This window comes from Rhinolophus sinicus, chromosome 4 (assembly GCF_057876585.1).
Source record: "Rhinolophus sinicus isolate RSI-liver-muscle chromosome 4, RSI-T2T, whole genome shotgun sequence".
NCBI lineage: Eukaryota > Metazoa > Chordata > Mammalia > Chiroptera > Rhinolophidae > Rhinolophus > Rhinolophus sinicus.
This window is the reverse complement of record NC_142504.1, coordinates 1277098-1305006: the sequence shown is the minus strand read 5'-3', so window position 1 is coordinate 1305006 and position 27909 is coordinate 1277098. Positions and strand designations below refer to the sequence as shown.

Genomic DNA, 27909 nt, shown 5'->3' with positions numbered 1-27909 from the left:
GCACGGTCCTGGGAATCCAGGCTCCGCTTTCCAGGGACGGGCCCCGTGAGGTGCTTGCGACAGGAGCCCTGAAGCAGACTGCACGTGTAGGTGTTTGTCCTCAGCGGCACTGAGGACTGGGGCCCAAACAGCATTCAGGTCGAGGGGAAGCCACGGCCGTGCTGGGCAGTGGGTGGTGTGGACACACGGGGCTGTTCTGTGTGAAACACGGTGTGTGAGAGGGTCAGGGAGGTGCTTTCCTGTGTGGCTACCTGTGCTTGTCTTGGGGTGAGAGAAGGCAGTTGTGGGAAGATGAGTCCATCTTCTTTTTGTGTGTCTACATGTTCTAAATTTTCTACAATAAAATAACTTGCTTTTATAGTAAGAAAGAAAGCGAGTACTTTTTATTTGTGAAAAGCCCCCGCAGGTTTCCGGAGCTGACCTCCCACGAGGAGGTGGGACCCTGGTCTGCAGCTGTGAGCGGCTGGAAGGCTGCTGTGCCCCGTGAGGGTCTGACCCCAGCCCGTGTGCCCGAAGGGGGGCAGGCAGACCAGTCGCTCCTGCTGCAGAGGGCGGCTTCTTCGCCAGCCTCCCGCTGGCTACCATCTATCTCCCTGCAGACTGATTTGACTTCACTCTATTTTCCAAACCTTTATTTTATTTTGTTTTATTATTTCCAGATCCAATTTGTACTGGACACCTGACCGCCCTGAGTGGGGGTGGGCCATGGGGGGAGGTTTGTGCATCCGAGAGGCATTGCTGTTCTAAGCCCATGAGGCAGCCCCGGATGAAGCCCCAGAGGGTGGAGGAGGCCTCTGAAAGCTTGATGCTGTCACCACTGTTTGGGTGAAGTGGGAGGCCGTGCTGTGCCGTGAGCCGGTTACTTGAAAGAGACCTGGGTGACTGTCCTGTCTGTCTACACAGCTGTGGGGCCTGTGGGGAGGGACAGCCGGGCCGTGGGCCCGGGACACCGACCTGGGGTGGCTGTGGCTTGCACTGAGTAGACAGGTGACCTTGGACACGGAGGTTACGTACCCGGGGACTTTCTCTCATCACCTGTGAAGACAGAAGCACGTGTCAGTGAGGATCGTGCATGATTCCGGTGCAGCCTGTCACGTCCCAGACGCAGTAGATGGACATCATTTTGGGACGGGACTCGTGTGGGATGGGGTGGGTCCGAGAAGACTCATTTGTGGGTGTTTATCAGGCTTCTTTGTGCCCAGGCCTGTGACATCTCAGAGTCGTTGGATTGGCTCTAACCTGGCAGGATGTCTCGGAGATGAAATTTTCCTTGGTACAGACGCGGGTATTAGCTGGAAAACCAGCAGGATCTTTCGGGGACAGGCTTCTCTGTTTGTTGGCTGCCTGCAGCACGTGGGGGCGCCACTCACAACACCCCGGGTGGATGTCATTCCCCGTTTCGTGGGCAAGGACGTGAGTGACAGGTTTGCCTGCTTGAGCAGGAGCGTCCTGTCTGTGGAACACAGACGGGACTTGAGCCCCGCTTGTCCCCTCTCTGAAATGGCCGTCAGGACGGTGACAGAAGTGTCAGGAGGTGCTGCTCTGGGTGGTGCTTGGGGGAGCAGTAAACCCTGGTCACTGGGTGAATTTGAAGTTCCGTCACATCAGGCGTGTTTTCCGGTCCTGGCGGCACAAAAGCGTGGTGGTGAGAGGCGTTTCTTGAAAGCGTGGTTTGGGCGGCACTGAAGGAGTTACTGTAGGCGGGAAAATAGGGGGAAAGGGGGGGGTGGCAGGGCTGTGGAGCTTGGTCGGGGTGACGGGAGCCTGTCCTTGGGGGGCCGTCCCTGTTCAGTGATGCAGGAAACCTGGAGGGACCGTGGTGCTGGGGGGGGATTTATGCCACAGGAATGGCCAAATGCTACAAGTCAGGTTTCTTTTCCTTTTTTTTCTGTTTCTTTCCTGGAGAGCCTCTTGTTAAACATTGACAGCATACCATCAGAATGGCCCTTGGAGACGGCCTGTTTTGAAGGATATACTCACAGGGAGATGTGACTGTCGTTTCCTTAGAAGAAAGGGCAGGGGAAGAGAGAGGAAGTTACTGTATTAAATTGCCCAACATGGCGGAGGCCCTGGGAAGGCTGCGTAGGTTTGTGGACGGTCTGTCACCCGAGGACAGATGACAGTCCTGGAGGCGCTCTGACCGGAACTGCCAGGAAGCTGCTCGCTCGTGGGCTCCAGACCTGGGGAGGGGTCGGAGGGGAGCAGGACGGCCGCCGGCCGTGTCCTCTGGGTCATTTTGTGACATGCTTGCCCACTTGCGCCCATAGTGCTGGTTTGTGGACCCCATTTCTGTCTCAGGACCACTTATGTCCTCATCATCGGGACCAGCTCTGGCTGTCTCCGTCCTTCATTGCCAGGTCTCGCCTGCCCTCCTTGCTGTGTCGATGGCCTCGGAAGTCAGAGCAGAACAAGCGTCACCAGGCCGTGCTGCGTGCCATGCTCCGTGTGCCTTACCTCCGTGCTCTGGGTTGTGTGCAGTCGTCACCCCATCGTGCCCCTGGGGAAACGGAAGCTTCCGGAGGTCACACAGGCAGGCGTGTGGTCAGTGTTTAACAGAGGTCTGCAGGGAGAAAAGCCCCGACCGGTAGCATTTGCCGATTTCCGCAGCTGTCCCCCATCCCGCAGCCTCTGTCTCCGGCCAGCAGGCCGGCGTGGACTTGCTCTGGGAGGGTGCGCTCGCTCAAGCACCTGGCCGAGGGCCCGGACTGACCGGCAGACCCACTCAGGGTCAGGCCGCTAGTCTGCAGTCAGCCACACTGCACTTGTAAAATTCAGCAGCTGCGCAGGTGCCCTCTTTCCCTGAGGGGCTGGTGACAGTCACAGGTGCTGGCTCCGAGCTCCCAGTCCCTCCCGTCCTCGTGAGTCCGTGAGGCTCCATTATCAACCTGCTGCACAGCCGTGACTGATGCTCGGAGGGTGAAAAGTCCTGCTCGGGCTCCCAGGCTGCTGATGCGACCCTTGTCCCCATGTCCCCTGCAGGAAGCCCCTACCATCCCTCGGGAGCCAAGACCCCTAAGGCATAGCACCCAGCTGTCGTCAGCCCAGGTCCCCTTCGCAGCTTCTGGTCTGGTGGGGACAGGGCTCTGGTTCTGCTGTCCTTTCCCTCTTCGCTTCACCTCTGGGTGTCAAGTAACTGAATTACATCAGTCTCACACAGGTCAGGAGACCTGTGAAGTCACCGTTGTCCCCAGGACTTGATGCATGTACAGCCACTGTCTCCTTGAACCTGGGAGCCCAGGGAGCACGTGGTTTCAGGAGAGAGCAGCCCTCTGCGTCCCCTCCCCTGGGCCCCCTGCCCCTCTTCTCCCTTGTCGGGCTCCTCATGCTGACCTTGCTTTTGTGTTTGTTTCCTGGTGTGCTGTTAATTAAAAAGGACAGAGGAGGAAAGCAGGCAGATGGTCACCAGGCACCTGTCAGGCTCTGGGGCACAGGCTGAGCACCTGCCCCCAGGAACCCATAGCAGATTTCTCTCCTGGGGGGCTTTGGGGGACAGGAGACCGCCGCTGTACCCCATTTCTGTGCCCCAGAGAGGCGGGGCTCGGCCCCTGCTCTGTGCAACCCTTCCTGGTCTGCAGGCTCCTGCCCTATGTACAGGCATGCGTACTGCGCTGTGAGCCGGGCGTGCCACTGCCTGGGGACCTCCCCACTTGGGGCGGGCTGTCCCACCTGCTGGACGGCTCCTGTGGCCACGTCAGGCCAGTGACAGGGAAAGGGTGCTGGACTAAAGGCAGGGAAGGAGCAAGGCGGTCGGAGGGATCCGCTTCTGGAAGGAGCCGCCCTGGCCACGGCCCCCGCCCAGCGCAGTAAGTTCCAGCCCCCGAGGGATCAGCAGCGGCTGTGGGTGACACGTGCGCTTGGCCCTGGGTCTGTCCTGCCGCCCCTGCTCTGTTTGCTCACGTCGTGCTCTGCAGCAAACCCGCAGTAAAAGTTCCCCTGAGCGCCGCAAGGGAGCTGGCCCCGCCTGCTGCGTCCCGGGGGCGGCCACTGCCCGCCAGCCTCTCTGGGGGCATCAGACTTGATGTGAAAGCTGTGGGGACACCTCCTTCCTCTTTGCCTTCATCAGCCCCTCATCCCATATGGTTCAGACCAGCCGACACAGCTCAGGGTTCGGAGGCTTGGGTAACAAATAGCCACAGTCTGAGCAAACCTAGCTTCCAGTTGAGCTTGGGGGCAAAATGGTGTTATTTCCGTTTCCTAACTTTAGCCGGGTGTGTTTTTCTGGCCGTTCATGGGAATTACGCTCACGTTGAGGGCCAAGAAGACAGTTCAGGGGGTTGTGCAGTCGTGGTCGTGAGTTTGCTCCTGGGTTCTCATCTGGAGGGAAAGACGTCTCGTTGGAATCTGACTTTGGAGCAGCACTTCCCTACTCCAAGTCTCTATTCTCTGGCCGCAGAACGGTGGTGCTGCAGCTTCAGCTGCTTCCTGTGTTTAGGGAGGCTTGTGGGGCACTTGCAGCTCGGGCCCGTCCCTGCCTGGTACCCACATACAATGACTGAATTCATAGCTGATATTTGTTTAGCACAAATTCCTGGCCAGGTGCTGTTCTTAGCCTCGCACTCGTGTTTCCTTCTCTAATCCTGCAACACCCCACTTCCCGGTGAGGAAACTGAGTCACAGGGAGGTCGAGTGAATTCCCAGAGTCACACGTCACGGAAAGCGGTGGAGACAGCTTCAGCCCCAGGTCTTAGGATTCCACGGTGCGTGTGTGTGACACCCCACCTGCCCGGTGGTGAGTGAGTGAGTGAATGAACGAATAAATGCCTTCAGGTGTGTCAACTGAGTGTGGCTGGTTGTTGCCTTTGAAAAAGGTTTTCCATCTGTTTTCTCTCCACTTGCCTGGGGAAACTAAAAACGTGCAGAGGTGTATCAGCCGGTCTCTCCCTGAGTCCAGCCCTGCCGTGCACTGTGCACCTGCCACCAGGCCACATGCAGCCTTGCTTCCTTGTGAATCTGGCTCCCGTTGCGCAATGTCTCTTTTGTTCCTTTTTACGGAACTGTTCAGAGGCGGATCAGGGTGGCCAGCCGGCTGGGAGCCCCACGCAGCCCCGGTGACTCCGGCAAAGCTGGTGTCCTCACTGCGCTGCCAGACCTTGCCGAGGTTCCTGGCACGGCACCCACGGAAGGTCTTCCTCTCTTTGCTCCTCACCTGAAAGCCGGAGCAGGCAAGAGGAAGGGGACAGCAGGGCCAGGCTTCCATCTCTCCAGCTCAGGCATCCTGCTGCTGCCCTTCCCCCGGTGAGCAGGAGCAAGGGGTGGCCTGGTGACAGTTGCCACGAGCCCCCTGGTGGAGGTCAGTGGTGTGCCCGGGCATAGCACTCCTGCCCGGCTTCAGCCCCCCGTCTTTGGTGGTGGTGGGGGTTCCAGGAGAAAGCATTAGGGAGGGCACGTGGTACTGTAGCCGAGTCCCACCCAGTCGGCAGTCCCCGGGGTGCGGCTGAGCCCACGTGTGGCGCTTACCGACGTGTCTGATGTTGGCGCTTCACCACATGGCCACCCAGTGATCTGTTCTTCCTGAGTAAGCCCCCCACTCCTCACTGATTCCATGTGTTACAGCAACCTGGCCAAGGCCAGACTTACTGCGTTTCATTCTCCTGTTAGATGACAATTCTGTTTAAGCCTCTTGGGTACACTTATTGCTGTTACCCTAAAAATAAAGCTCACTAGGTGTTTGTTACTGAAACATATACGCCGTATCCCGTGCCTCTTAAACAGGCCACCCCGTCCCTCTGAGCGACTCCTGGGCATCCGCAGGTGGTTTATTCCTTCATCCTGCAGACCTGAGTTCTGTGCAGGACGATGCTCAGGTGCTGAGCTGCTGGGGGCAGGCAGGTGTCCTCATGGGGGGACGCAGAGCTCAGACAGGAATTCCCAGAGCTAATGATTTCTGCGTCGTGGAGGTAGACGGAATATGCAAGCGGGGAGGGAGATCAGGGCCCTTTGTGCGGAGCTGCTGTCTGAACTGGGAGGTCTAGGGTCAGTAAGAGCCAACAGGTGAGGCTTGCACAAGTGGGGGGCCCTGTGTGGCCTGTGCAAAGGCCCCGGGGCAGGAGGGAGTGGACTGTGTTGGGGGAACTGAAAGGAGGGCTGAGAGGCAGGGCTGGAGAGTGAAGGTGCGCTGTGGGGCAGGGGCCGGCTCTCCCAGGGCCGCATGGGCCCGGCCAGCCCCCTGCCCGACTGCCTTCTGCCTGCAGGACGCACAGCTGTGCCAGGCCCACTGTGTGTGTGTGTCAGGGGTGGGGGCTCGTTGCTGTTGTGTCTTCTGGATGAAGCAGCCCTCTGTCCCCTGCGGACGTGACACTGCCCACTGAGTGACCTCGTGAGGCACTCCCTCCTCCGTCCTCACTTCCCGTGGCCCACCTCCTGCTCCCGGAGCTCCCTGAGAGTGTCGCTGTCGACACGAGGCATTTTTCACGTGTGAGTCCTGTTCCCTGACAGGCCTCCCTGCTCTGACCCGATGACCTCGCAGAGAAGGCTGCCACCTTCCTAGCCCATTTCATGGACGAGGAGCTGAGGCCCCACAGCTGGCATGCGCAGAGTTCTCACTAGTCAGACTTACAGAGAGGCCGTCCTCTGAAGGGGTGGGGCTGGTGCTGCCGGGAGAGCATCCTGGCTGCATGTCATTCGGTCCCCAACTCGGCAGAGCGCCTGCCTCTCTGAAACGGCGTAGTCGATGTTGGGAAAGTATTTCCTTCAGAGATGCTGGGCCCAGTGTCCCAAGTGCTCTCGAGCTGCCCAGTGGTCTTGGCAAATGGTGCCTGTGGGACAGGGTGCTGTGGGCTGGCCCGTGGTAGGACGGGTCCCTGTAAGGTGACGAGCTGCATCACGGGACGCTGTGGGACAGGGCGTGCTGTGTGGGGTGCCATGCTGCCTACCCGACAGGATGCTGTGGGACAGGGCGTGCTGTGTGGGGTGACATGCTGCCTACCCGACAGGACGCTGCAGAATCTCCGCATGAACAGCTGGCCCTCCCTGCCTGCCCTGTGTGGTCTGTAACCCCAGGTGACACAGGGTCTGTGGTCCTGGCCTGGAAAGACGAGGCCCACAGGGTGTGGAGTGGCCGAGCCTGAGTGTGGACCAGACAATCTAAAGAGGCGCCAGGCTCTTTGTCAAAATCTGGGCCAGTTTCTCCTCCCTAAACGATGGCTTGGCCCCATGCCATCCAGCCAGCCTCCCCCACCCCCACCCCATGGGCAGCACTAGGGGTTCTGTCACTGTTAATAAAAGCATGTTGTGTCAGCAGGTAAACCTCAGGGGCTCACTGTCCTCGCTGGAAAGATGGCCACCTGGGCTTACATCCCATGGCTCCAAAATTGCTGTTGCTGTGTCTGTTGCAAATAAAAAAATAACCCATTAACTAAAGAAATAATTTCAAGCATACATTGAGTCACAAGCACTTCTGGGCAGCTCACCTGGTTCTTTATCTAGGGGAGTGAACACACCCTCTGCTTCTGACCTGGGGACACGTGGACTCCAGGACCAGCCGCCTTCTAAGCGCTGGAGCCACAGCTGTCATTCTGTTCGAAGGCCTCTGCTGACTGGGTCCCATCGGGAGCCAGGACGGCCTGGAGCAGCCAGATCAGCCCTGGGCCGGGCAGCTGGACTGCTCAGCAGAAGTGTGGCCTGCGCTGTGTGGGTCTGTGTTCACCTGCCCAGGTTAACCATCAGCACAGTGCCTGGGCAGCGTCCCTTTCGCTTCTTTTTTTAGCGCCTTTAGAAGTTGCAGGTGGTGATAAGAGCGTGCAAAGTGCTGAGGGGAAGGAGGCTGGGCCGGGCAGAGAGACGGGGTTGCATGGTTCCAGACACCAGGACAGGACACAGGACACCGGCACTGCTGTCTCCTGGGACGCCGGTGTCCGTCCTTCAGGACAGCTGTTGTCCTGAGCCCACAGCACGAGGCCTTCCGAGGAGGTGGGAGAAAAGGGCTTTGCAGCACACATCTAGGGTCCCAGGGCCCAGAATCAGAGATTTTCTTAAACTTCTTGTACCAGCTCGGGATGCAGTCTCGTGAGTTAGGGAGCGTCTTCCATAAACTACGATGGTTTCTCCATCATTCTTGAGTCATGGAACGTGCTGTGATGTATAAGGAGGGCTCTGGCTTTTGGACCCCAAACGTAGGCGTATTCTGTACCCCGAGTAAAGGCACACAGAGGGTGCCTTCCGTCCTGAGCCCTGCAGCGTGCGTGATCAGATGGACCCAGGCCCAGCCCCCCTGCGGCCTGTAGGGGTGAGTGGCAGGAGGGCGAAGGTCGGCGGCCAGGGCTTTCTCTGCAGCCTCTTGGGGGCCCTTGGACTGGGGGGAGGGCCTCCCTTATTCATCCTGAGGACCCTCCCTCCTGTCTCTTCCCCTTCTCTCATGTGTTCTGGCCACACTGGTCCCCTCCATGTTTCCCCAGCTGCAGATGGCCCGTCCCAGGCCTCGGCACCTCTGAGCTCCCCCGAGGCAGGCTCCATCCACGTGCACGTAATGCCTCTCCCAGGGCCTCAGCCCACCTCCCTGCCCTCAGTGGGGCGGGCAGGCGGTGTGTGGCGGTTCCAGCCCCAGCACTGGTTAGGTAATGGGGGTGGAAGGCAGGGCTGGAATGCATACAGGATCTGCTTCAAGGAGCTCGCTCTTTATTGACAAACTTACAGGAATGGATCGTGTCTGATTGTTCCAAATCAGTGCACAGCACTTCAGTCTGACCCTGCAGGTGAAATGGAGAAATGATGGGAGGGCAGGCAGAGGCCGGGCCTGCTCATTATAGCTTTGTGTGTGTATGCGTTTGTTTAATTATCTATATTTATCTACGTACATACCTATGACTCTTTATGTCATCTATCCACGTATCTGTGTACCTGTCTATGTAACTATGTATCTATCGTCTGTCTATTTCCATGTCTATGTATCTCTCTGTCTGTCTATCTATCTATCTATCATCTCTGTGTCTCTCTTACATCCATCCGTGCAAAGAGTGATGGAGCCCAGGACCTTTTGGGGTGAGAGTTGGTTAGGCCCCTCGGTGAAGCTGCTACAGGGGGAGGGCTGTCCCTTTCGGTGCAGCCTCTCTACCCTCCTGGAGGCCAGCCTTGCCCAGGGCCCAGAAGCTGCCCAGGGCTGTGCCCTCTGGATCAGGAAGTGTCACGTGCCCCTGTGCTAATTCTGGGGGGAAATTACAGAGCAAATGTAAAACAGTCCCTGTGGACCTGGAAGCCAGGAGAGCAGAGGGTGTGGAAAGATGAGGCTTTTGGAAGAGGCCCTGCTGGCTCCTCGAAACTCAGCCTCTGTGTGTCACATCCAGAGAGGCGATGGGGACCCCCCTGTGGGCCACAGTGCACATTCCTGGGGTGCCCGTCGCAGGCAGCTTGGCCTGGTCACAACAGTGCGTGGACATCAGCAGGAGGGCTTGGCTGCAGGACCCCCAACGCTTCCCTGCCTTGGCGTCGGCATGTGCTGCCCTGCTCTTTCACCACCGAGCGTTTACACACCTAGGGGAGCGGAGTATGCCGCCTGTCGGTAGAAATGCACAGACATGAGACCGGAACCAGCTCCGTCTGTGCTGGGTCGTCGTTGAGGGCGCTGATCTGCAGACAGCTTTGATCACACGTCTCTTGTGGCTCAGACCTACTTGTGTTCAGTTGTAAGTGTAGTGTGATGGAACACAGTGTCACGTTCTTTATAAATTATGTCGTGAGCTTTAATACCTCATGAATTATGTATGTAGTTGCTAACACAGTGTGTGCGTTCTTGTATGATACAGGCATGAAATTGTGAAGGGGGGGAACTGAAAGGCAGTAGACAGCGCCCCCCCCCCCCCCCCCCACGGGCCGTGGTTCTCAAGCACAGTGGTGGCTGGGCTCACCCGGTCAGCTGAAAAGCCGCAGGGCCAGCCTTCACGGCAAGGTTTTGAGGATGTGTTGTGACCGGTTATCGAGTCCTAAGGGAGATGTGGCCACTAGGAGGGAGGGCGGACTGGGTGGCCTCACCGACATGGTGGTCAGGTGGCCCCAGTGGCAGGGACGTGGCCACGGCGAGGCTGTGGGCCACTCTCAGGCCCTGCATGGTGACTGGTCAGCGCTTGTAGGGGCCAGAAACATTCCTGTCCCCAGTGCTCAGTGTCCACCCTTGGTGGCTCCCTCGCTGCCTGCCGTCCAGGAGGGCCACTGAGTTCGGTGGCAGGAAGGGCCCTTCTGCAGGGTGGGGGGGAGGCCTGGCTGCCACCCCGGGAGCTGAGAGTCCATCTGAGCTGACCCAGGAGGCAGGACGCCCTCTCCCTCCAGTTACAGGATAAACTATGTTCTAAGTGGAAAGGGAAAAATCACACAGAAGAAACAAAATGGAATAGAACATTCCAGAAACAAAGAATGGTCCGATCAGCCTGCAGTCTGGCCAGACCGTTAACCTGCTATGTGCGTATGTGTGTCATACACGCATCACGTGAGGTGGAGCAGCACCGTGGTCGTCGGGACCTGGGGGGTGTCTGCTGTCCCACGTCACGCGTGTCTCCTGCCCACAAGTCCGTCTCCATGTGCACAGCCACTCAGCTTCCTGTGGACACCTCACCTGCACGTGGCTGAGCCCTTGGGCCGCTGTCTTGCACGTACAGGTTTGGCACCTTCTGGTCGTTCCGAGGACACATCCTTATGTTGCTACGTCATGTGCGTCACTTCCGTTACTGCTTTTCCTACAAACTGATGAGCTGACCGCTACAATGTTGAATCAGTCTACATTTCACCAATACTTTAAAAAAGCTCTTTTGTACGTTTCAGTCTTTGCCGTTCTAACAGGCAAACAACCATCTCACGGCTCGGCGTTCGTCCAGCCTGAGCCGTTAAGGCTTTGGAAAGAGCCACCGAGTCTGTGAGCCCCCGGCCTGTGGCTGCAGGGAGGCTAGTCTCGGACGTGGGAGCCCTGGGCTGCACGGCTGCCCCTGGCCCAGGTCTGCCCAGTCTGCAAGCCCATCCTATGCTGGCTGAGCAGGGCTCTGACCGCTGATGGCGCCATCTCAGTCAGTGCCCACACACCTGTGAGAGGACAAGACAAGCTAGAGACAAGTGTCTCGGCCAGTGTGACGCCCCAGGGTGAGCGCCCGACACGGTCTCCGGGGAGGAACGTGTGGTCCAGGTCCTGCCTTGTTTGAGGGTGAGGCCACGACCCTGTGACTTGGAGTTGGCTGAGGCATCGTGGTGCTGAGATTTCAGGGAAACGTCTGTCTTGCTAATCCCCAAATAGTCCTGGTCGTCATTTGCTGTCCCTTCTGTGGGAGCCAAGGTGAGCCCGGAGCCCGAGGGGGTCACCAGGTGCAGTCAGGTGTCAGGTCCAGTCTGAGAAGGGGGCTCTGTCCACCGAGGCAGGCTCAGGGTGTCCTGATGCACACGTCACCCAGTGTCACCCGCCTGGGGGTGTGTGCTGGCCCGCGCTGGTCCACACAGCAGGGTCTGGGGAGGAAGGGCGTTTGGGGGAGCTGTGGGGCCATCCCGTCCCCCTGCCCCTGCCGTCCTGATAGCTCCCTGAACCTCTCTGAGCCTCAGTTTCCCCACGGACATATTTCCCACCTGGGATGCTGGGGGCATCTCCTGAAATAACGTATATACAGCCTTAGTGTATCACACGCACACACGTGTGCACACACAGAAGGCTATGCAAACTCTGACGGAATGAGAACCTGCAGCTTTTCTTCCTGTTGGGTTGGCTTTGGAAACAGGAGTAGATAATAGACCTCTCTCAGCGTTGTAATTGGTTTTTCAAGTAGATCTAACAGTACCGATGGCAACAGCTGCCCGTGTTGGTAGAGCACCTGCTGCATGAGGCACAAGCCTGGGGGTTGTCTCCCTGCCCCACATGGAGCCTGTCCACTCTTGGTTCATGGGATTGTGCCACCTGGACTCCGCAGTCCGAGGGCTGGGCACCCTCCCGGTGATAAGATGAGCTAACAGCTATAGGGTGTGACTGTCCATTTATGATCAAACCACGGAACAGCTGTCGGTCTCCATCCTCTGGAGTTTGTGACGTGGGGACTGGCAGGGCGGGTGACTGCAGAGTGACACGTGTCTTGTCATTTGCAGGCTCCGGGAGGCGCCTCAGCGTCCGCTTCTCTCTGCTGTGACAGATCATCCAGGTGAGTGTCCCCGGCCTTGGGTCAGACCTCAGAGGAGGCTTGGGCGTGGTGCAGTTTATTCTGCCGTAATCTTCATTTCTTTTCTGATTTAAAAAATAAATGTCCAAAGGCGCTGCATGCACATCGTGTTACCTCTCTGTTTCTGGGTGAGACGTCCTGGCATGAGAAGCTCCATCCGGAAACGTGCGATTGGCTCTCAGTAAATAATTACAGAGCCGGGGCCTGGTCGTGGGGGGTGTGGCTTGGGGAGGTCCCACGCTGGAGCCTCTCGGGGGAACGAGCTCTGTCTGTGCCTCCGAGGAACGGCACAGCCCACGGCACGTGGATGGTCCGTGATTGCTCTAGAGGCACATTGTGTATTTTTAGATCAGTATTCACAGAATTTTGACTTGATTTTTAAAAGGAATCACCACTCTTACGCATCCATGTCTGGTGCGTGAGGTGGAGGAAAAAGTACCTGACACCTGTGCCTTGTGCCGCACGCCCTGGGCTACCCCAGGTGCAGTCTGGGCAGAGCCCGCACACAGTGTGTCTCCCAGTCACCAGCCGGCCCTCCCCCAAGGGGAAGTGCCCTTCAGTTTGCAGCCGCTGGGGTCTGTCTCAGGTCCTCCCCTCTGCAGGTTCAGCGGCCTCCTCCCTGGGATGCGGGCCCCCACTGCCCCCGATGCTGCCTGAGACGGCCTTGCAGGCCCCTCCCAGCCTTAGCTTCTGCTCCCACCACCCCGCCCCGGGCACTTCTCAGCTGCCCAGAGCTGACCTGACACCAGAGCAAGGCCCTGGTGTCCGAGCCCTGCTCCCTCTGCAGGTCCTCGGGCCACACACCTGTCTCCTGGTTATTCGTTGCTCGTGGCTTGTAGTCCCCAGTTGTGACCGTTAAGGGCGTTTAGATGGTGCCATCCTGTGGTGACAGCACACTTAGGATGAGGGGACGGTAAAAACCCAGTACGCATCCCCAGGTTCCTGAGGCCCGTGTGTGGCCGCCCTGCAGACACGCCGCTCTCTCCTAGGCCGGCGCTGCGCGGCCCCAGCATGGAGGACGGCCGCGAGCTGGAGCTCACCTACATCACCGAGCGGATCATCGCCGTGTCGTTCCCCGCAGGCTGCTCGGAGGACTCCTACCTGCACAGCCTGCAGGAAGTGACACGCATGCTGAGATCCAAGCATGGGGACAACTACCTGGTGAGCAAACGGCTGGGGGCAGGGTGGACGCTGAGTTGCTGAGACGGGAAGGGTGCGCCAGCATCTTGGGGACCCGTGAGCTGCGGGGGGGGGGGGGCGGAGGTCGGTTCCTGGTTCTGAGGAGCAGCTGCTGGGGGAGTGTTTGTCCCTCCTGCCGTCCCCTCAGTGCTGTGGAGGGTCCCATGTCCACAGTCCCCAGCTGCCAGCCGCTGCCCCGTGTGCACTGAGGGGACACCAGGGGGAGGGATGGCTGTCCCAGCACCCAGCACAGGCTCAGTGGGGCAGTCCTTCCTCCTGAAGTGACCAGGAGGACGAGGGCGGGTGTCTGGAAGCCAGGACATGTGGTTGGAGCCACACGTGCACCTGGAGCCCAGGTTAGAGGGGGAGGGTCCCCAGTGTCTCCCGGTTCTGTCTCGACGTGCCTCCCCCGCCCACCACATAGCGTGGCCCTGCTGCTCTGTCCCAGGTGCCATTACTCCTGAGTGAAATCTACCCACAGCCTCTGCCCCACCCGGGAGGCCTTTTTATCTGCCGTGATTGTCATCCCTGAGGCCCCTCAGATCACAGAGTAGCTGGGACAGGGCCCCAGAGGGAGGGCAGCCGGGAGTGGACCCTCTGACTCGGAACAGTTAGTGCTCCCCTGGCTCCTGGTCCCCAAAGACCTGCTGCTGTCTCCCGATGCCCGTCCTCAGCACCGCCTGGCTCCAGGCAGGGAGAGCCGAGTGCAGGTCCCTGGGACCGTCACGCCCGCCTCAGCCTCTCCGGGATGTTTTCCTTCCTCTCGGAGACCGTAGGCCTCCTCCTGGCACATGCCCAGATGGAGGGCAGGACGCCCCCTCCGCCTCAGGAAGGCCCATGGCCTGGGCGACAGGGATGGGATCTGGGAGTCCCTCCCTTCACCTCGGGTGGGGCCTCGCTGGGTCAGAGCACCCCTGCCAAATGGCTGGGGTGGGGTCCCTGCCTTTGTGGGGACCAGGACCTCTTTGAGAACTCTGAGGGAAGACACTGTGGGTGCCTGTAAGAGCCAAGTTGAGAGCCCGGTGAGCCCATCTCTCCCCACATACGTCCCGGTGGTGTCCTGACAGCTGGACGTGGACACAGAACAGCTCTGGGACCCGCAGACCATGGCCCAGGCCGTCCAGTGGGACACGCTTTGTCAGGCCGTGTCATTCTAATGGGGCCCATGTCCCAGGGTCCGGGAGGCAGTCTGTTCCACGGAGCAAACAGCGAGCGTCCAGGCCGTGCCTAAGGCAGCCCCCACCCAGCAGACAGGCCCCCCGCTTCCAGGACCAGCCCTCCTCTCGGCTCTCCTGGACATTCTGGATGTCCACTCTCAGAAGTGACACAGACGGAAACGCATTTCCCAGGCCCCGTGTTGTTCCAACATTGTCCTCTGCTGGACACGTGGTCAGCTTCCCCCAACAGCCCTGCCTCTCCGTGAGGGCACGCCCGGTTCCCGCTGGTCCCGAATGCTGGCGTCCGCTCCTCGCAGGCCTGGCCTCATGCCGCAGCAGGGCCGCCCTCCTCAGGCTGTGTCCTCTTCCTCCCGAGGCCAGTCCCATGGGATTCTGCGGGCTATCCTTGTAGTACACTGGCTTTATTTTGTTTCTTTTGTGTTCTGTGACAATGACATATGTGTACATTTCAATCTTTTATAATTGTCGAAGGTAAACTGCATGTAAAAGTGAAATTGTGTTTTTTCCTTGGATTCCCCAAGACAGTGATTTGTCCAATAGCTTCTTATCTTTTCTTCGTAGGTATTAAACCTTTCAGAAAAGAGATACGACCTCACAAAGCTGAACCCAAAGGTATGGCCCTTTGTCCTTTGTATCCTGAGTGTGTAAAATGTCAGTGAGGCTTACCCTGCTGTGCAAAATTGTTTCAAGTGTTTGTGGGACTTGACTTGATAAGGATTATTAGGAACCGTTTGTATCCATGGGCTACTTTTTTCAATTAAAATTTTTTAAAATTTGAGATAATTATACACACAGAAGAAATTACAGAAACAACACGGAGAGATCCCATGTGGCTCTGGTCCTGTCGCCACCACCAGCAGCACGATACATCAGTGCCCGTAGAATGTGAAAGCCAGTGCTTTGACGTTGGTACAATCCACAGACTGCGTTCAGCCCCCACTGGGTTTACAGGCAGCATGTGTGTGTGCACGTGTGGTTGTGTGTGCACACATGAGTGTGTGCACGTGTGTGTGCACATGTGTGGGCATGTGTGTACACGTGTGTGTTCATGAGTGTGCATGTGCTTGTGCATGCATGTGCACGTGTGTGCACATGTGAGTGTGCACATAGGAGTATGTGTGTGTGAGAGCACGTGTGAGTGTGTGCGTGCACGAGTGTGCACGTGGGTGTGTGCGTGGGTGTGCACGTGTGTGCATGTATGAGTGTGCCCACGTGAGTGTGTGCAGGCGTATGTTGTGCACGTGTGAGTGTGTGTTTCTCTGCTGTCTCATCCTGTGCAGACCTGTGTCATCCCCCTGCCATTCACACAGGACGTTGCTACCGCAAGGGTGTCCCTTCTGCCACCTCTGTGCAGTCACACTCCCCCACCCCCGCTCCATCCACACTTCTTTTAACAGCAAAGATTTAAGGGGAAACTTTTAAGATGAAGTGTCAGTTATGGTATATATGATATATGTGTTTCATATGTTGGGATATTTTGCGGCCATTAGAATAACAAAGATAGGGAGATGGTGAATTGGCAGGCTGGGTGCGAGGTGACAAAGGCGGAGCATGGGGCTTATGCCTCACCATCTCCACTCTGTCACATTTGTGTAGAGGTCTAAGGGATTCCCCGAAATGTCAGAGCTGTCACTTCTGAGCAGTTGTGTGGCTTCCTGCTTCCTGGCCGTTTTCTGGATTTTTCCATCAGTTTGCACTATTTCTATTGCTTCCATGATAAGGCAGAGCTCTGCCTCCCCTCCCCCACTGAAGGAAGGAACAGGAAAGGAGGGACCCAGGGCCCAGCTGCAGGTTCCCAAGGCGGTGGCTCTGGTGCCAGAGTGCTGCAGAGGCCTTTCCTGCCTTGGGGCACATTTGTCCCCTCTTGGGGAGTACCTGTGTCCCCAGCAGGTGCCTTGGGCTTCCGTCTGAGATGTTATCCCCGGGGTCCTGGGACTGGCTCACTGCAGTCTCCCAAGCTCGATTGTATTCGGAGCGGAGGAATCTGAGCAGCGGCTCAGCCAAGAACTCCCATCTCAGATCCTGCCGGTCCCCCTCCCCCCCAGCTTTGCACCATTAGCGGCTCCTGGGAGCCCTTTCTAGAATCATCATTCCAGCTTGGAAGAGCAGATAAGACCCAGGAACCGATGTCTCATGGGGCAACTTAATCCCTTGCTTTTTCTTTCCTGGTCGCAGTTCCCACTGAGGGTTTGAAAAGCAGCACATGGCTGGTTCTGTGCCCTTGAGTGGAAAATGCTGGTAAAACAAACAGCATGGACGTGGCCTCCAAGGGCCCAGAGGCGGGAGCTGAGGCTGCTCTGTCGTTGCAGATTCTGGACGTGGGCTGGCCCGAGCTGCACGCGCCACCCCTGGACAAGGTGTGCACCATCTGCAAGGCGCAGGAGTCCTGGCTGCACAGCGACCCCCAGCACGTGGTCGTCATCCACTGCAGGGTGAGCGTCCTTCCCGGCACTGCCAGGGCCCAGCGGCTTGCGGGGTGGGGGTCAGGGCTCCGTACTTGTCCTGGGCAGAGCCATTCCCCCTGCTGCACGAGATGGCCTTCAGAGTTTTCAGGACAGAGGCTCCTGACGTGCTGCTGGGCATTTTGAAACTCATGAAGGCCACCGTGGGAGTGAAACATTTCACTGTGTGCATTTCTGTTTCTCAAGGAAAGCCCCCTTTCAAGAGAAGGGCACTGTTAGGGTACGTGGCGTCGGGCTTCGTGCCGCCCGAGTGGTCAGTGACTGCGGGCACTTCCCAGGGCGCTGGGGTCTGTTCCCACACAGCGGATGTAAGAGTTGGCTGCCCATGGTTCAGGCGGCCAACTCAGGCCATGTGGTGACCACTCGCCCCCGAGGACAAACCCACGGGGCGCTCAGATGACGTTAACTTCTCTGTTTCTCACCTTTGCCCACACCTGACTTGAATACGTTCTCCCGCCGACAGCCAGGCACTCCTTTCTCTTACCAGATTGTTTCCGCTAACCGGGGCCTTTTCAGTGACATTAGGAGCTTCTCTCCAAATTTTTTTTTTGGTGCAAACTTAGAAAAACAGACAGAGAGGCTCTTTTAAAAAAAATATTCTCAATTAAAACAAATTCATATTTTCCATGAGGCTTGGACGGACGGTTTTGACATCGTGCAGATAATACTGATGGTCGTCGTTGCCTGAGGTTCTGTCATAGCCTTTCTGAGCAGCGTTCCCTACCCGGGCTCTCAATCCCACCCACATTCCCACCATTCCCCTATGTTTTCTTCTAGGAGTTTTATGGTTTCAGGTCTTACATTCAAGCCTTTGGTCCATTTTGGGTTAATTTGTTTGCATGGTGTAAGATGGTGTCTGCTTTTATTCTTTAATGTGTATCTATCCAATTTTCCCAACACCATTTATTGAAAAACCTGTTCTTTCTCCATTATGTGTTCTTGGCTCCTATGTCATAAATTAATTGACCATATATGTGTGGGTTTAATTCTGGACTCTCTATTTTCTTCCATTGATCTATGTGTCTGTTTTTATGCCAGTGCCATGTTGTCTTAATGACTGTAGCTCTGTAATATAGTTTAAAATCGGGAGCATATTGCCTTCAACTTTATTCTTTCTGAAGATCACTTTGGCTATTCAGGGTTTTTTTGTGATTCCATGCAAATTTTATAATTATTTTTCTTTAAAAAATGCCACTGGAATTTTGATAGGGATTGCACTGAATCTGTAGATTGCTTTGGGTAGTACGGGACATTTTAATAATACTAATTCTTGCAATCTGTGATCATGGACTATCTTTCCATTTATTTGTGTCTTCTTCAACTTATTTCTTTATTGTCTTATAGTTTTTAATATGTAGATCTTTCATCTCCTCTGGTTAAATTTATTCCTAGATTTTTTTGATACATTGTAAATGGGATTTTTTTCTTAATTTCTCTTTCTAATAGTTGGCCTTAGTGTAGAAAATACAAGAGATTTTTCTGTATTGATTATATGATTTAATGCAACTTTTACTGAATTCATTTATTAGTTCTAACAGTTTTTTTGATGGAGTCTTTAGGGTTTTTCTACATAATATCATGTCCTCTGCAAATAGACACAGTTTTACTTCTTCCTTTCCGATTTGGATGCCTGTTATTTCTTTTCTTGCTTCATTTCTTTGGCGAGGACTCCAGTGCTGTGTTTAATAAAAGTGGTGAGAGTGGGCGTCCTTACCTTGTTCCTGATCTGAGAGGAAAGGCTTTCAGCTTTTCCCCATTGAGGGTGATTTTAGCTGAGGGTTTGTCAAATATGGCCTTTATTATGTTGAGGTGCATTCCTTTTGTACCCACTGTGCTGAGAGCTTTTATCATAAATGGATGCTGAATTTTGTCAAATGCTTTTTCTGCATCTGTTGATATGACCGTATGATTTTTACCCTTCATTTTGCTCATGTGGTGTATCACGTTGATTGACTTGTGGATGTTGAACCATCCTTGCATCACTGGAGTAAGTCCTACTTGATCCTGGTATGTTACCCTTTTAATGTTTCGTGGAATTTGTTGTTGTTTTTTGTTTTTGTTTTTTTTGTATTTTGTTGAGGATTTTTACAACTATGCGCTTCAAGGATATTGGCCTGTAATTTCTTTTTCTTTTCTTTTTCTTTTTTTTTTTTTTTTGTGGCAAGCTTGTCTCGTTTTGTTATCAAGGTAATGCTAACCTCGTATAATGAGTTTGGAAGTGTTCCCTCTTCTTCTAATTTTTGGACAAGTTGGAGGATTTTTCTTTGCATGTTTGGTGGAATTCACCAGTGAAGCAGTCTGGTCCTGGGCTTTTCATTGTTGTGAGATTTTTGATTACTGACTCGATCTCCTTACTAGTAAGTGGTCGGCTCAGATTTTCTGTTTCATCAGATTCTTGGTAGGTTGTATGTTTCTAGGAATTTATCCATTTATCCTAGGTTGTCCAATTTGTTGGTGTATAATTGTTCATCGTACTCACTTATAATCCAGTGTATTTCTGGGACATCAGTTGTAACACCTCCTCTTTCATTTCTGATTTTATTTATTTGAGTTCTCTGTCTTTTTTCTTGTTGAGTCTAGCTAAGGGTTTGTCAAGTTCATCTTTTCAGAGAACCAGATCGTAGTTTCTTTGACCTTCTCTATTGTCTTTTAAGTTTGTATTACATTTATTTCTTCTTTAAATATTTGTCATTTCCTTCCTCTACTAACTTTGGACTTTGTTTGTTCTTCTTTTTCTAGTTCCTTGAGGCATAAAGTTAGATTGTTTATTTGGGATTTTGTTTGTTTCTGGAGGTAAGCATTTATCGCTCTGAACATTCCTCTTAGAACTATTTTTGTTGCATCCCACAAATTCTGGTATATTTCCATTTTCATTTGTCTCAAGGTATTTTTTTTTGGTTTCTCTTTTTAGTTTTTCTTTGACCCATTGGCTATTCAGTAGCATGTTGTTTAATTTCCACATAATTGTGAATTTTACAGTTTTCTTGTAATTAATTTCTAGTGTCATGTTGTGGTCAGAAAAGATGGTTGATATGATTTCAATCTTAAATTTATTAAGACTTGTCTTGTGGCTTAACATGTGATCTATCTTGAAAAAATGTTCCATGTACCCTTGAGGAATGTGTTTTCTGTTGCTTTTGGATGGAATGTTCTATAAATATCTGAACTCTGTTTGGTCTAACATTACTTTGGGCTAATGGTTTCTCACTGATTAGCTGTAACTACTACAACTTGCTGTTGCTGTGTGGAAATAGCCATTGATGTACCTACACGGGTGTGGTCGTGTTCCAGTCACACTTTATTTATGGATACTGACATTTCCAGTTCATATAGTTCTCGTGTGTCATGAGATATTATTCTTTTGATTTTTCTTCAATTGTTTAAAAACAAAACAACTCTTAGCTCACAGGTTGTGAGGACCCAGGTTGTGGGCACAAGTGGCTTGCCTACTGCTGTCCTGGGTCATGGCGGCATGTTGTAGAGGGTGGCAGTCCATGGTTCTGGGTGAGGGTGGCCTGACACGTAGCTGTGGTACTTCCAGACGTCTCTTCCTGTTGGTATGTTGGCCGGTGGTTCCAGCCAGGCCGCCAAGTCTGGAATATACAGGCGTGTGGTTATGGATTGAGCCATGCAGTTTTCGACAGTGGTCTCCTGTGTATGTGACCAGGCATGGCTGGGGAGGCTGTGCCAGTGACATTGTGGTGTGGCCAGCTCACTGGAATGTGCTGTCCTACCGATCTGGACTTGTCCAAGCTGTGTGTGCAGCCTCAAAACCCTCATCCTGTGCAGGGAGCTTCCAGGTCCCTGTCGCCTGGGTCATGGAGTCGTGCTACTTGCCTTTGTCCCGGCCCAGTTTTTCCGGCCTCACTGGGAATTGCTGAAGTGGCTGGCTGCCCCTGTGCAGATTTGCTCTGGGGGTTGGCACAGACACCCCGACAGCACCCGCTCCTGCTGTGGGCACCCTGTTGCCCTGGGTGCTGCTGTCCCCAAAACAGCGACCAGAGAGGGGAATGCTGTCTCCCTCCAAGTGAGCTCTTTGTCATCCTGTGACAAGTAACTGTTCCTGTTGTAACTCCATCTCTGCCATGGGCTCGAGAGAAAACTAAGTCCTCCTTTGTCTTCCACAGGGCGGAAAGGGACGCATCGGCGTGGTCGTATCATCCTATATGCACTTCACCAACGTCTCGGCCAGGTAGGAGGAGGTGTCTGTGCTGCTCTGGGCGGAGAGAAGCGCTCCGCTTGGTTTCCTTTTGTCCCTCAGGCCTTTGCAGTCATGAGGAGGCAGCTGTCGTGGCTCCCGCTTTGCAGAAGGAAACTGAGGCTGGGTGGTATTGACAGTGTGCCCGTGGGCAGGAAGCCTGGACCAGCCTGGTTGTCAGAACGTCCTCTGGCGTCTACCATCGCCCTCATGTTTCAATGGCCACTTTGTGCAGCGAGCTGCCCCACTGAGGAAACACAAGCCTGTTCATACTGGCCGATAAACCGTTCCTTTCTAGCAGCAGGGATGAAATTTGACTTTCCGAATGTTTTCTCTGCAAACAAATTGGGGAGCTTGGGCCTGCCAGGGAGGAAACCCAACCCCCCGGTGAAAATCAGACCCCTTCTTGGTGATAATGAGCATTTGTGTCTGTGCAGACCGTGCTCACATGAGTCCCTCAGTGCAGCAAAGGCGTCTGGGCGGAGACCAGGCTTCCCTGGCGATTCTCGACAGGGCCCCTCACATTTCTGCGTCCCTGCCCGCAACAACGCAGCTCTGTCTAGACCAGCGTCCTGTGCACTGTGGGTGTCCCGGCAGCTAGAAACAGACTGAGAGCTTTATTCATGGAAGGCCCATCACTGAGCCGCTTCTAAAAGCTGCTTTCCCTAGTAGTCAGTCCATATTTCCTCTGTATGTCAGGCAGTTTACATGCACCTCTGAGCCTCACGGTCCTTCCTTGTGAAGCGGGGTGACAGGTATGCCTCACGAGCTCTTGTGACACTTCCCTGTGTCATTGCACGGAAGGCACTTAGCCCCAGTACTCGAGTATCAGCTGCTGTTGATGCTGCTCCTGCCATAGGAGCAATAGGAGTGGGTACTTTTTAGGGACGTGAGGTGACAGACACCACAGTGCTTTTGTGACCTGCTTTTCTGAATTAGGACTCTTTCCTGAACGTCTTCCGTGATGTTGTTTAAGTGGCTGCACAGCTCTCGCTCGGTCGATGAATAGATGACATATTTCAGCATTTGGTGATGTTGGCTATCCAGGTTGCCTCCAGTTTGGCTTGAGAATTTTAGTTTCTTGTGCTGATTCTATCTGCGAAAGCAGCTCTGATCACAGACTCGTGTACACCTGTGATCATTTCTGCTACTGTTCCTCAGGTGTCATTCCCAGAGGTAATCACAGGGCAGACAGTTTTCAGGCCTTTGTTGCAAACTGTGCTCCAGATCCGAACAGAAATCTCAAGGCGTGAAGTAGGAAGAATATTCCCAGGCCAGCATCGTAAAGATAAGCATTCGGGAAGGTAGAGCAGTGGTAATGCCTCTCATCCTCGTGACGTCAGATACTGGGCATAAGCGTCGGCCAAATGCATTATAGCATTTAACAGAACCGGTGAATTCCAGACACAGGAATGCTAAACATGAAAGGTGGACATGGAACACCTGTGGGCTTGTGCAGCCAGAGTTCAGTGTCAGACAGGGTGGAAAGCCGGTGGTAGTCACTTCAGAAACATAGTTATGCAGCCGTGGCCTCCGTCAGCTCTCCTCCCCACCAGCCGCAGTGATGCCTCTTGAACCTGTGCATAGATGTGACTCCCTGAGGCAGCACTCAGGCTGTCCCCTGTGGGTCCCAAATGCTTGGTGGGGTGCCTGGTACCCTGTGACACCGACGCTTGGGTCTGCCCTCTGGTCTTGTATAGAGCCCACTGAAAGCCACCTCCCTTGATTGGAGCCGTGTGCCATGGGACGTTTAGGGGGTGGGGCTGGCAGTGACTGTCCTGGGCGCTGTGTGTGTGGCACAGCTCAGTGCCACCACCTGGGACTGGGGCTGCTGTTTCCAACAGGACGTAGGCCCTGTGACCTGGCTGCCACTTTGGGCTGAGCATATGTCTGCAGGGACTGGGGTTAAGAAGACGTAGGTGGGTGTGCAGTGCAGCGTGTTGAGCTCCGTCCGAATGGGCGCCGGTGGCCCAGAGTAGCCCCTGCACTTGTCCCCTGCCACCAGCCACACTCGGCGTCCACGGTGTTAACAAGCTCTCTCTGCTTCCCCAGCGCTGACCAGGCCCTCGACAGATTCGCAATGAAGAAGTATTATGATGACAAAGTGTCAGCTTTAATGCAGCCTTCCCAGAAACGGTACGTACGTCCCGGGCCGCCGTGGAAAGGCGCATGACAGCTCACATTTAGAAATGTACAGACACAAGAGGCCCCTGGCCAGCCAGGAACAGGAGATGTGCTAGGAGCCCCCACGTGTGGAGAGTGGGGAGCCCCCTGCGGTGACCAGTGACATTGCAGCCAGGCGTATCTGTGGTCACCACGCACTGCCCAAGCTGTGTGATGAGGGCTTGGCTGCCATCAGCCTCCTCATGCTGCTCTCAACCAGGGGTGGCAGGACTCTCCATGTGCATGAAAATGTGAGACGGAAACTGGTCCGTGTGCTTACTGGGCCCACGACGTTGAGAGCAAAGGGCCCCTTGCTCAGTGGCTGCTGCACACGCCTGAACAAACGGCCAGGTGCCCACAGGCTACACAAGCCGGACAGCCAGCTGAGGCGACCAGGGCCTCCCACACTGGAGGGGAAGGAGCTGCTGTCCAGAGCAGGGGATAACTCGGGGGCCCCCTAATATCCTTCACTCCTCCTTTCTGGGAGCCACAGAGCTGAGAACCCAGAAACCTGCAGTGTGCCTCACTTAGCTGATCAAGTGCTTGGACAGGTCACCGGGTGTCCTGCCACACACACACACACACACACACACACACACACACACACTCTCTCTCTCTCTCTCTCTCTCACACACACACACACACACACACACACACACTCACTCACACACCCACACCCACACACCAGAATTAAACGGGGTGTGCGGCGCCCTCTGGTGGCCAGGCCCTGGCTGTGGCCTCCGCCGCTCTGGGTCCTTTTCTGTCACCAGGACAGTGGAGACACTGTGAAAGGAACCTAAGCTGAAGCAGATGTTTATCTCTAACATTTTCCAAGGAGCACCGACTATCACAGGGTTTTAAACTTTGTGTTTAGCATTTACCGGACATGTCCGTGTTGTGTGTGCACGTTCAGCGGCAGTGATGGACCAGAGTGTGTGAACTGCAGGCATGAAACCTACGCGAGGCCGAGCCTGCTGGGCCGCGCGGTCCTGGCGGGCGGGGCGGAGAGGGGACCGCTGCCCCTGGGTGGTAGACTGGGCAGCCCCGCTGGCGTGGAGGGCCTGGTGCCATGGCAGCCGGGAGGCTCGGTGACTGCCCGTCCCTGGCTCTGCGCAGGCGACACAGACGCGCGCGGCCAGTCAGACGTGGGGCCGCACAGCACACGGGGCTGGCGGCGCTCAGAGGGGCTCGCCGGATGTCTTTGGGGTCGCACCGCGACAGTGGCTCTCGGGGACGTGGGCTCGAGACTTGGGTGTGGAGACCCCAGGAGAAGCAGCGGGTGTCCCTGCCTCCCTCGGGCCCCACTTGGGCTCCGGGACCACTGGCGGCGCATCCTGGGGACGCTAAGCCGGCCTTGCTTTGCAGGTACGTCCAGTTTCTCAGCGGGCTCCTGTCGGGGACGGTGAAGATGAACGCCTCGCCCCTGTTCCTGCATTTCGTCATCCTGCACGGCACCCCCAACTTCGACACGGGCGGAGGTGAGTGCCGCCCGCACGGAGGGGTCTGGACTTGCCGGCTGGTCCTGCCCCTGCACAAGCAGGGCTCCCGTCCGTCCTGAGATCTGTGCCCTCCTGGTCACTGACTGGACAAAGCCATCCGTGTGTGGCAGGGCCAACTGGCTTGTCAGGGAAGGACAGGCGGCCAGTGAGGGGAGCAGGGCCTGTCCCCAGGAGCCCCGGTGCTCCTCACACTGCCCTCCACTCCAGCCCTGCTTCCCCAACGTGGCAGGCGGCCCGTGGGCTCGTCGCCTCAGGGCACCTTTGTCCCTGTTTGCCAAACGCTGCCCTTCCGCTCACCGAGGGTCCCGCCTCCCTTTCAGTGTGCCGGCCCTTCCTGAAGGTCTACCAGGCCATGCGGCCCGTGTACACGTCGGGGATCTAGTAAGTGTGCTGCGTGCGGGAAATGGGCCCGCTGGCGCCCTGCAGGGGCGGGGCAAAGCAGAGAGGTGGGCGGGGCAAAGCAGAGAGGTGGGCGGGGCTCCTCTGGTGGCTGGTGCCCCTCCCCCACTCAGCACGGGCGAGGGGCACCCGCTCCACAAAGCATGCTGTCCTGCAAGTGAATCAGAGTCCTGTGACTGGGCCATTACTGTGAGCCTTTCTTCCCCTTTGCATTTCAGACAAAGGGCAGGCACACATCCTCAGAATTTGTACAAATTGCTGGGCTTTTTGTGTGTTGGGATAAGCATTTTATGAACATTAATGGAAAATGGGTAAAGGTGAAAAATGTTCTCACCACTGTGTCATCAGGCAAAACAAGCTGCTTTCGTGTTTCTGGACTCACGGGGGACCCACACAGGGGCGATGCTTTGGCAGTTGTGTGCACCCCATGCCACATGGCCCCAGGCACATGCCCTGGGGTGAACGTGGGGTCCCCGACCCCATGTCCCTGGCCTGGCAGCTTTCTGCCCCTTTTGGACTCATTCTCAGGACTTAGATTCCTGGCCGCATGGGATATTTTGTGTGATTTCTGAGTTGTCAGCTGTGGGCTTTGTTTTCTCAAAGTGTTCTTCCCGTTAAATCATGAGGCGGCACAGTGACTCCCTTCTCGTTTGTTCCAAAGCAACGTGGGCCCAGAGAACCCCAGCCAGATCGCCATCGCCATCGCGCCTGCCCAGCTCCTGAAAGGGGACGTCATGGTGAGTGCTCCCTTGGCCCCGTGGCCCTGCTCGCCCATCATCACCCTAAAGGGGAAGACTGTTGTCTTCAAACAATCGAGCCCTCCTGCCCCCACACCTGCACGAAGGGTGAAAAACAGCTTTTACCTTAGGCAGTTGATTAATTAATCCTGTGAGTGTTTTAATGAAAGGGACAGAACAAATCCTTGGAGCCCTTGACATGCACCTGCAGTCAAAGTCCTGACTCAGCCACAGTGCTTCCGAGGGGTCACGTTCCCTGCCGGCCATGTCTGACCCAGACGTGTTGGAACCTCCAGGGAAGGGTGGGTGTAATAAGGTGTTTATTTGCGGGCAACAGCACAGCTGGCGGTGCGTTTCACTTGTGGTGTGCTGGTTCCCGAGTGGCACGAGCTGTTCCAGGTCTGCCTTTTATGTGCCTTGAATACAGCACATTTCATACATTTAAAGTAATTCTCGGGGACACTTCTGTGTAGCATAGCCTCCATGGGGTCTCCGCGTGGCCTAGGACGATACGCTGTGACAAGAAAGGAACATGGTTCAAGAGTTGGCTTTTTGTTTTATTATAAATGGTTCATTCAGGGTTTTTGAAGGTTCTTGTTAGCTTTCCCTAAAAATTTGGGTTTAAAACTCTTCCTTAGTGGTTGGTGAACTCCCACCTGGCCCCACCCGGATCTTTTCAAATCAGGTTGGTGGGGTTCAGGAAGACACACACCCCTGGGCACACCCATATCCTGGACACACACCCTGGGCACACTCACCTCTGGGCACACCCGTACCCTGGACACACCCCTGGGCACACTCACTCCCTGGGCACACTCACTCCCTGGACACACATCTTGGGCACACTCACACCTTGAACACATTCACACCGTGAGCATACTTACCCCTGGGCACACTCACTCCCTGGCCACCGCCTCCAGCTCTGGAAGAAGACTGGGCAGGCCCCACCCCCCACCTCTCAGTTGTCCCACCTGTAGGCAGCCTGAGAATGGGGGCTGAGTAAACGTCACAGGTGCTGCTCAGCTGGAATGTGGTCTAAGCAGGTGGCCTGGGGTCACTGGGAGGAGACTGGGTAGGTAGGGGTCGAGGTTTGGCTGAATAGCTGGGAGGCAGGTCCTGGAATGGGGTGGGGCAGGCGGAGGAGGTGCTGCCTGACTGACGTGCTTGGACTTGGTTCCTGTGTGGCAGTGCCACCAGCCAGCCCTGGGCACGCGGGAGCTCAGTGAGGCCGTTTGCTACTCCAGCGGGAGGCAGGGTCCCGTAGGGATGGGCGCTGCTGCCTGCATTGTCCGCAGATGACAGATGACCACTTCAGTAGCCTGAGCCACTAGAAAGCTGTTTGCACGAGAGCATTTGATCCAGAGGCCACACAGGGACTGGCTGTGGCATCAGACGCCCCTGCACCCGCTTTGCTGCGGCAGGAAGTCCGAACGGGTGGTCACTTGGCTCCTCCCAGAAAATGTCATTTCTAGCTGACACTCGCCAGCCTGCTTAGTGTTGAGCAAGACGTCCAGAAGCATGAGCCGCAGACGGAGGCGTTCGGGGTGCGCCTGCCGTCGCCCTCCAGACGGGCCTGGGGGCTGAATGTCTCGGGCCGTCGGGACCTCTGGCAGCACTGGGCAGCTCACGGTGTCCTGGCCGGGCCATAGGCCTTGCGTCTCTGTGTAGCATGGCCGGCCGAAGGGACGTCCAGGGAGAGGAGACCCCACAGTCAGGGGGGAACAGGCAGGTGGGGTGCAGCAGCCCCAGGAGGAGGCTGACAAGATGGGCAGGCGTGGGGCTTTCAGAGTGGGGCTCAGCGCGGGGGCTCCCATCCTTGGGCAAAGCAGTGTGTTCTCCTGCTTCCCTGCCGCCCCCCCCCATCCCTCATCCCTGCACGGCCCAGACCGTGGCATTTCAGCCGTGTCCGTGGCATGGCCGTCACTCCCTCTGCTGCTTCCTGGGCCCCAGCTGCCGGCTCGAAGCCCCTGCTCTCCTAGTC

At 55.7% G+C, this 27909-nt stretch overlaps 1 protein-coding gene and 1 long non-coding RNA gene across 8 annotated transcripts in view; one reads left to right on the top strand and one right to left on the bottom strand.

Annotated features, from left to right (window-relative positions):
- Nucleotides 1–27909, top strand: part of TNS3 (tensin 3) — a 167371-nt gene that overhangs the window by 69136 nt on the left and 70326 nt on the right. For 6 of the 7 annotated variants that reach the window (XM_019731607.3, XM_088797632.1, XM_019731611.3 and 3 more), the window contains 9 exons: nt 12043–12095; nt 13103–13274; nt 15032–15082; nt 16780–16902; nt 21060–21124; nt 23183–23266; nt 24659–24771; nt 25113–25173; nt 25853–25928. In XM_019731607.3, coding sequence (XP_019587166.3) covers nt 12043–12095; nt 13103–13274; nt 15032–15082; nt 16780–16902; nt 21060–21124; nt 23183–23266; nt 24659–24771; nt 25113–25173; nt 25853–25928 — 798 coding nt within the window. Of the gene's footprint in view, nt 1–3688; nt 3804–12042; nt 12096–13102; nt 13275–15031; nt 15083–16779; nt 16903–21059; nt 21125–23182; nt 23267–24658; nt 24772–25112; nt 25174–25852; nt 25929–27909 lie in introns of those variants that run through there. The other variant, XM_019731610.3, reaches the window with a different exon arrangement.
- LOC141573229 (uncharacterized) lies at nt 369–3220 on the bottom strand. Its single transcript, XR_016021005.1, has 2 exons — nt 1240–3220; nt 369–1035 (listed from the first exon to the last, which is right to left on the bottom strand). It is a non-coding gene; the product is annotated as an uncharacterized LOC141573229 (long non-coding RNA).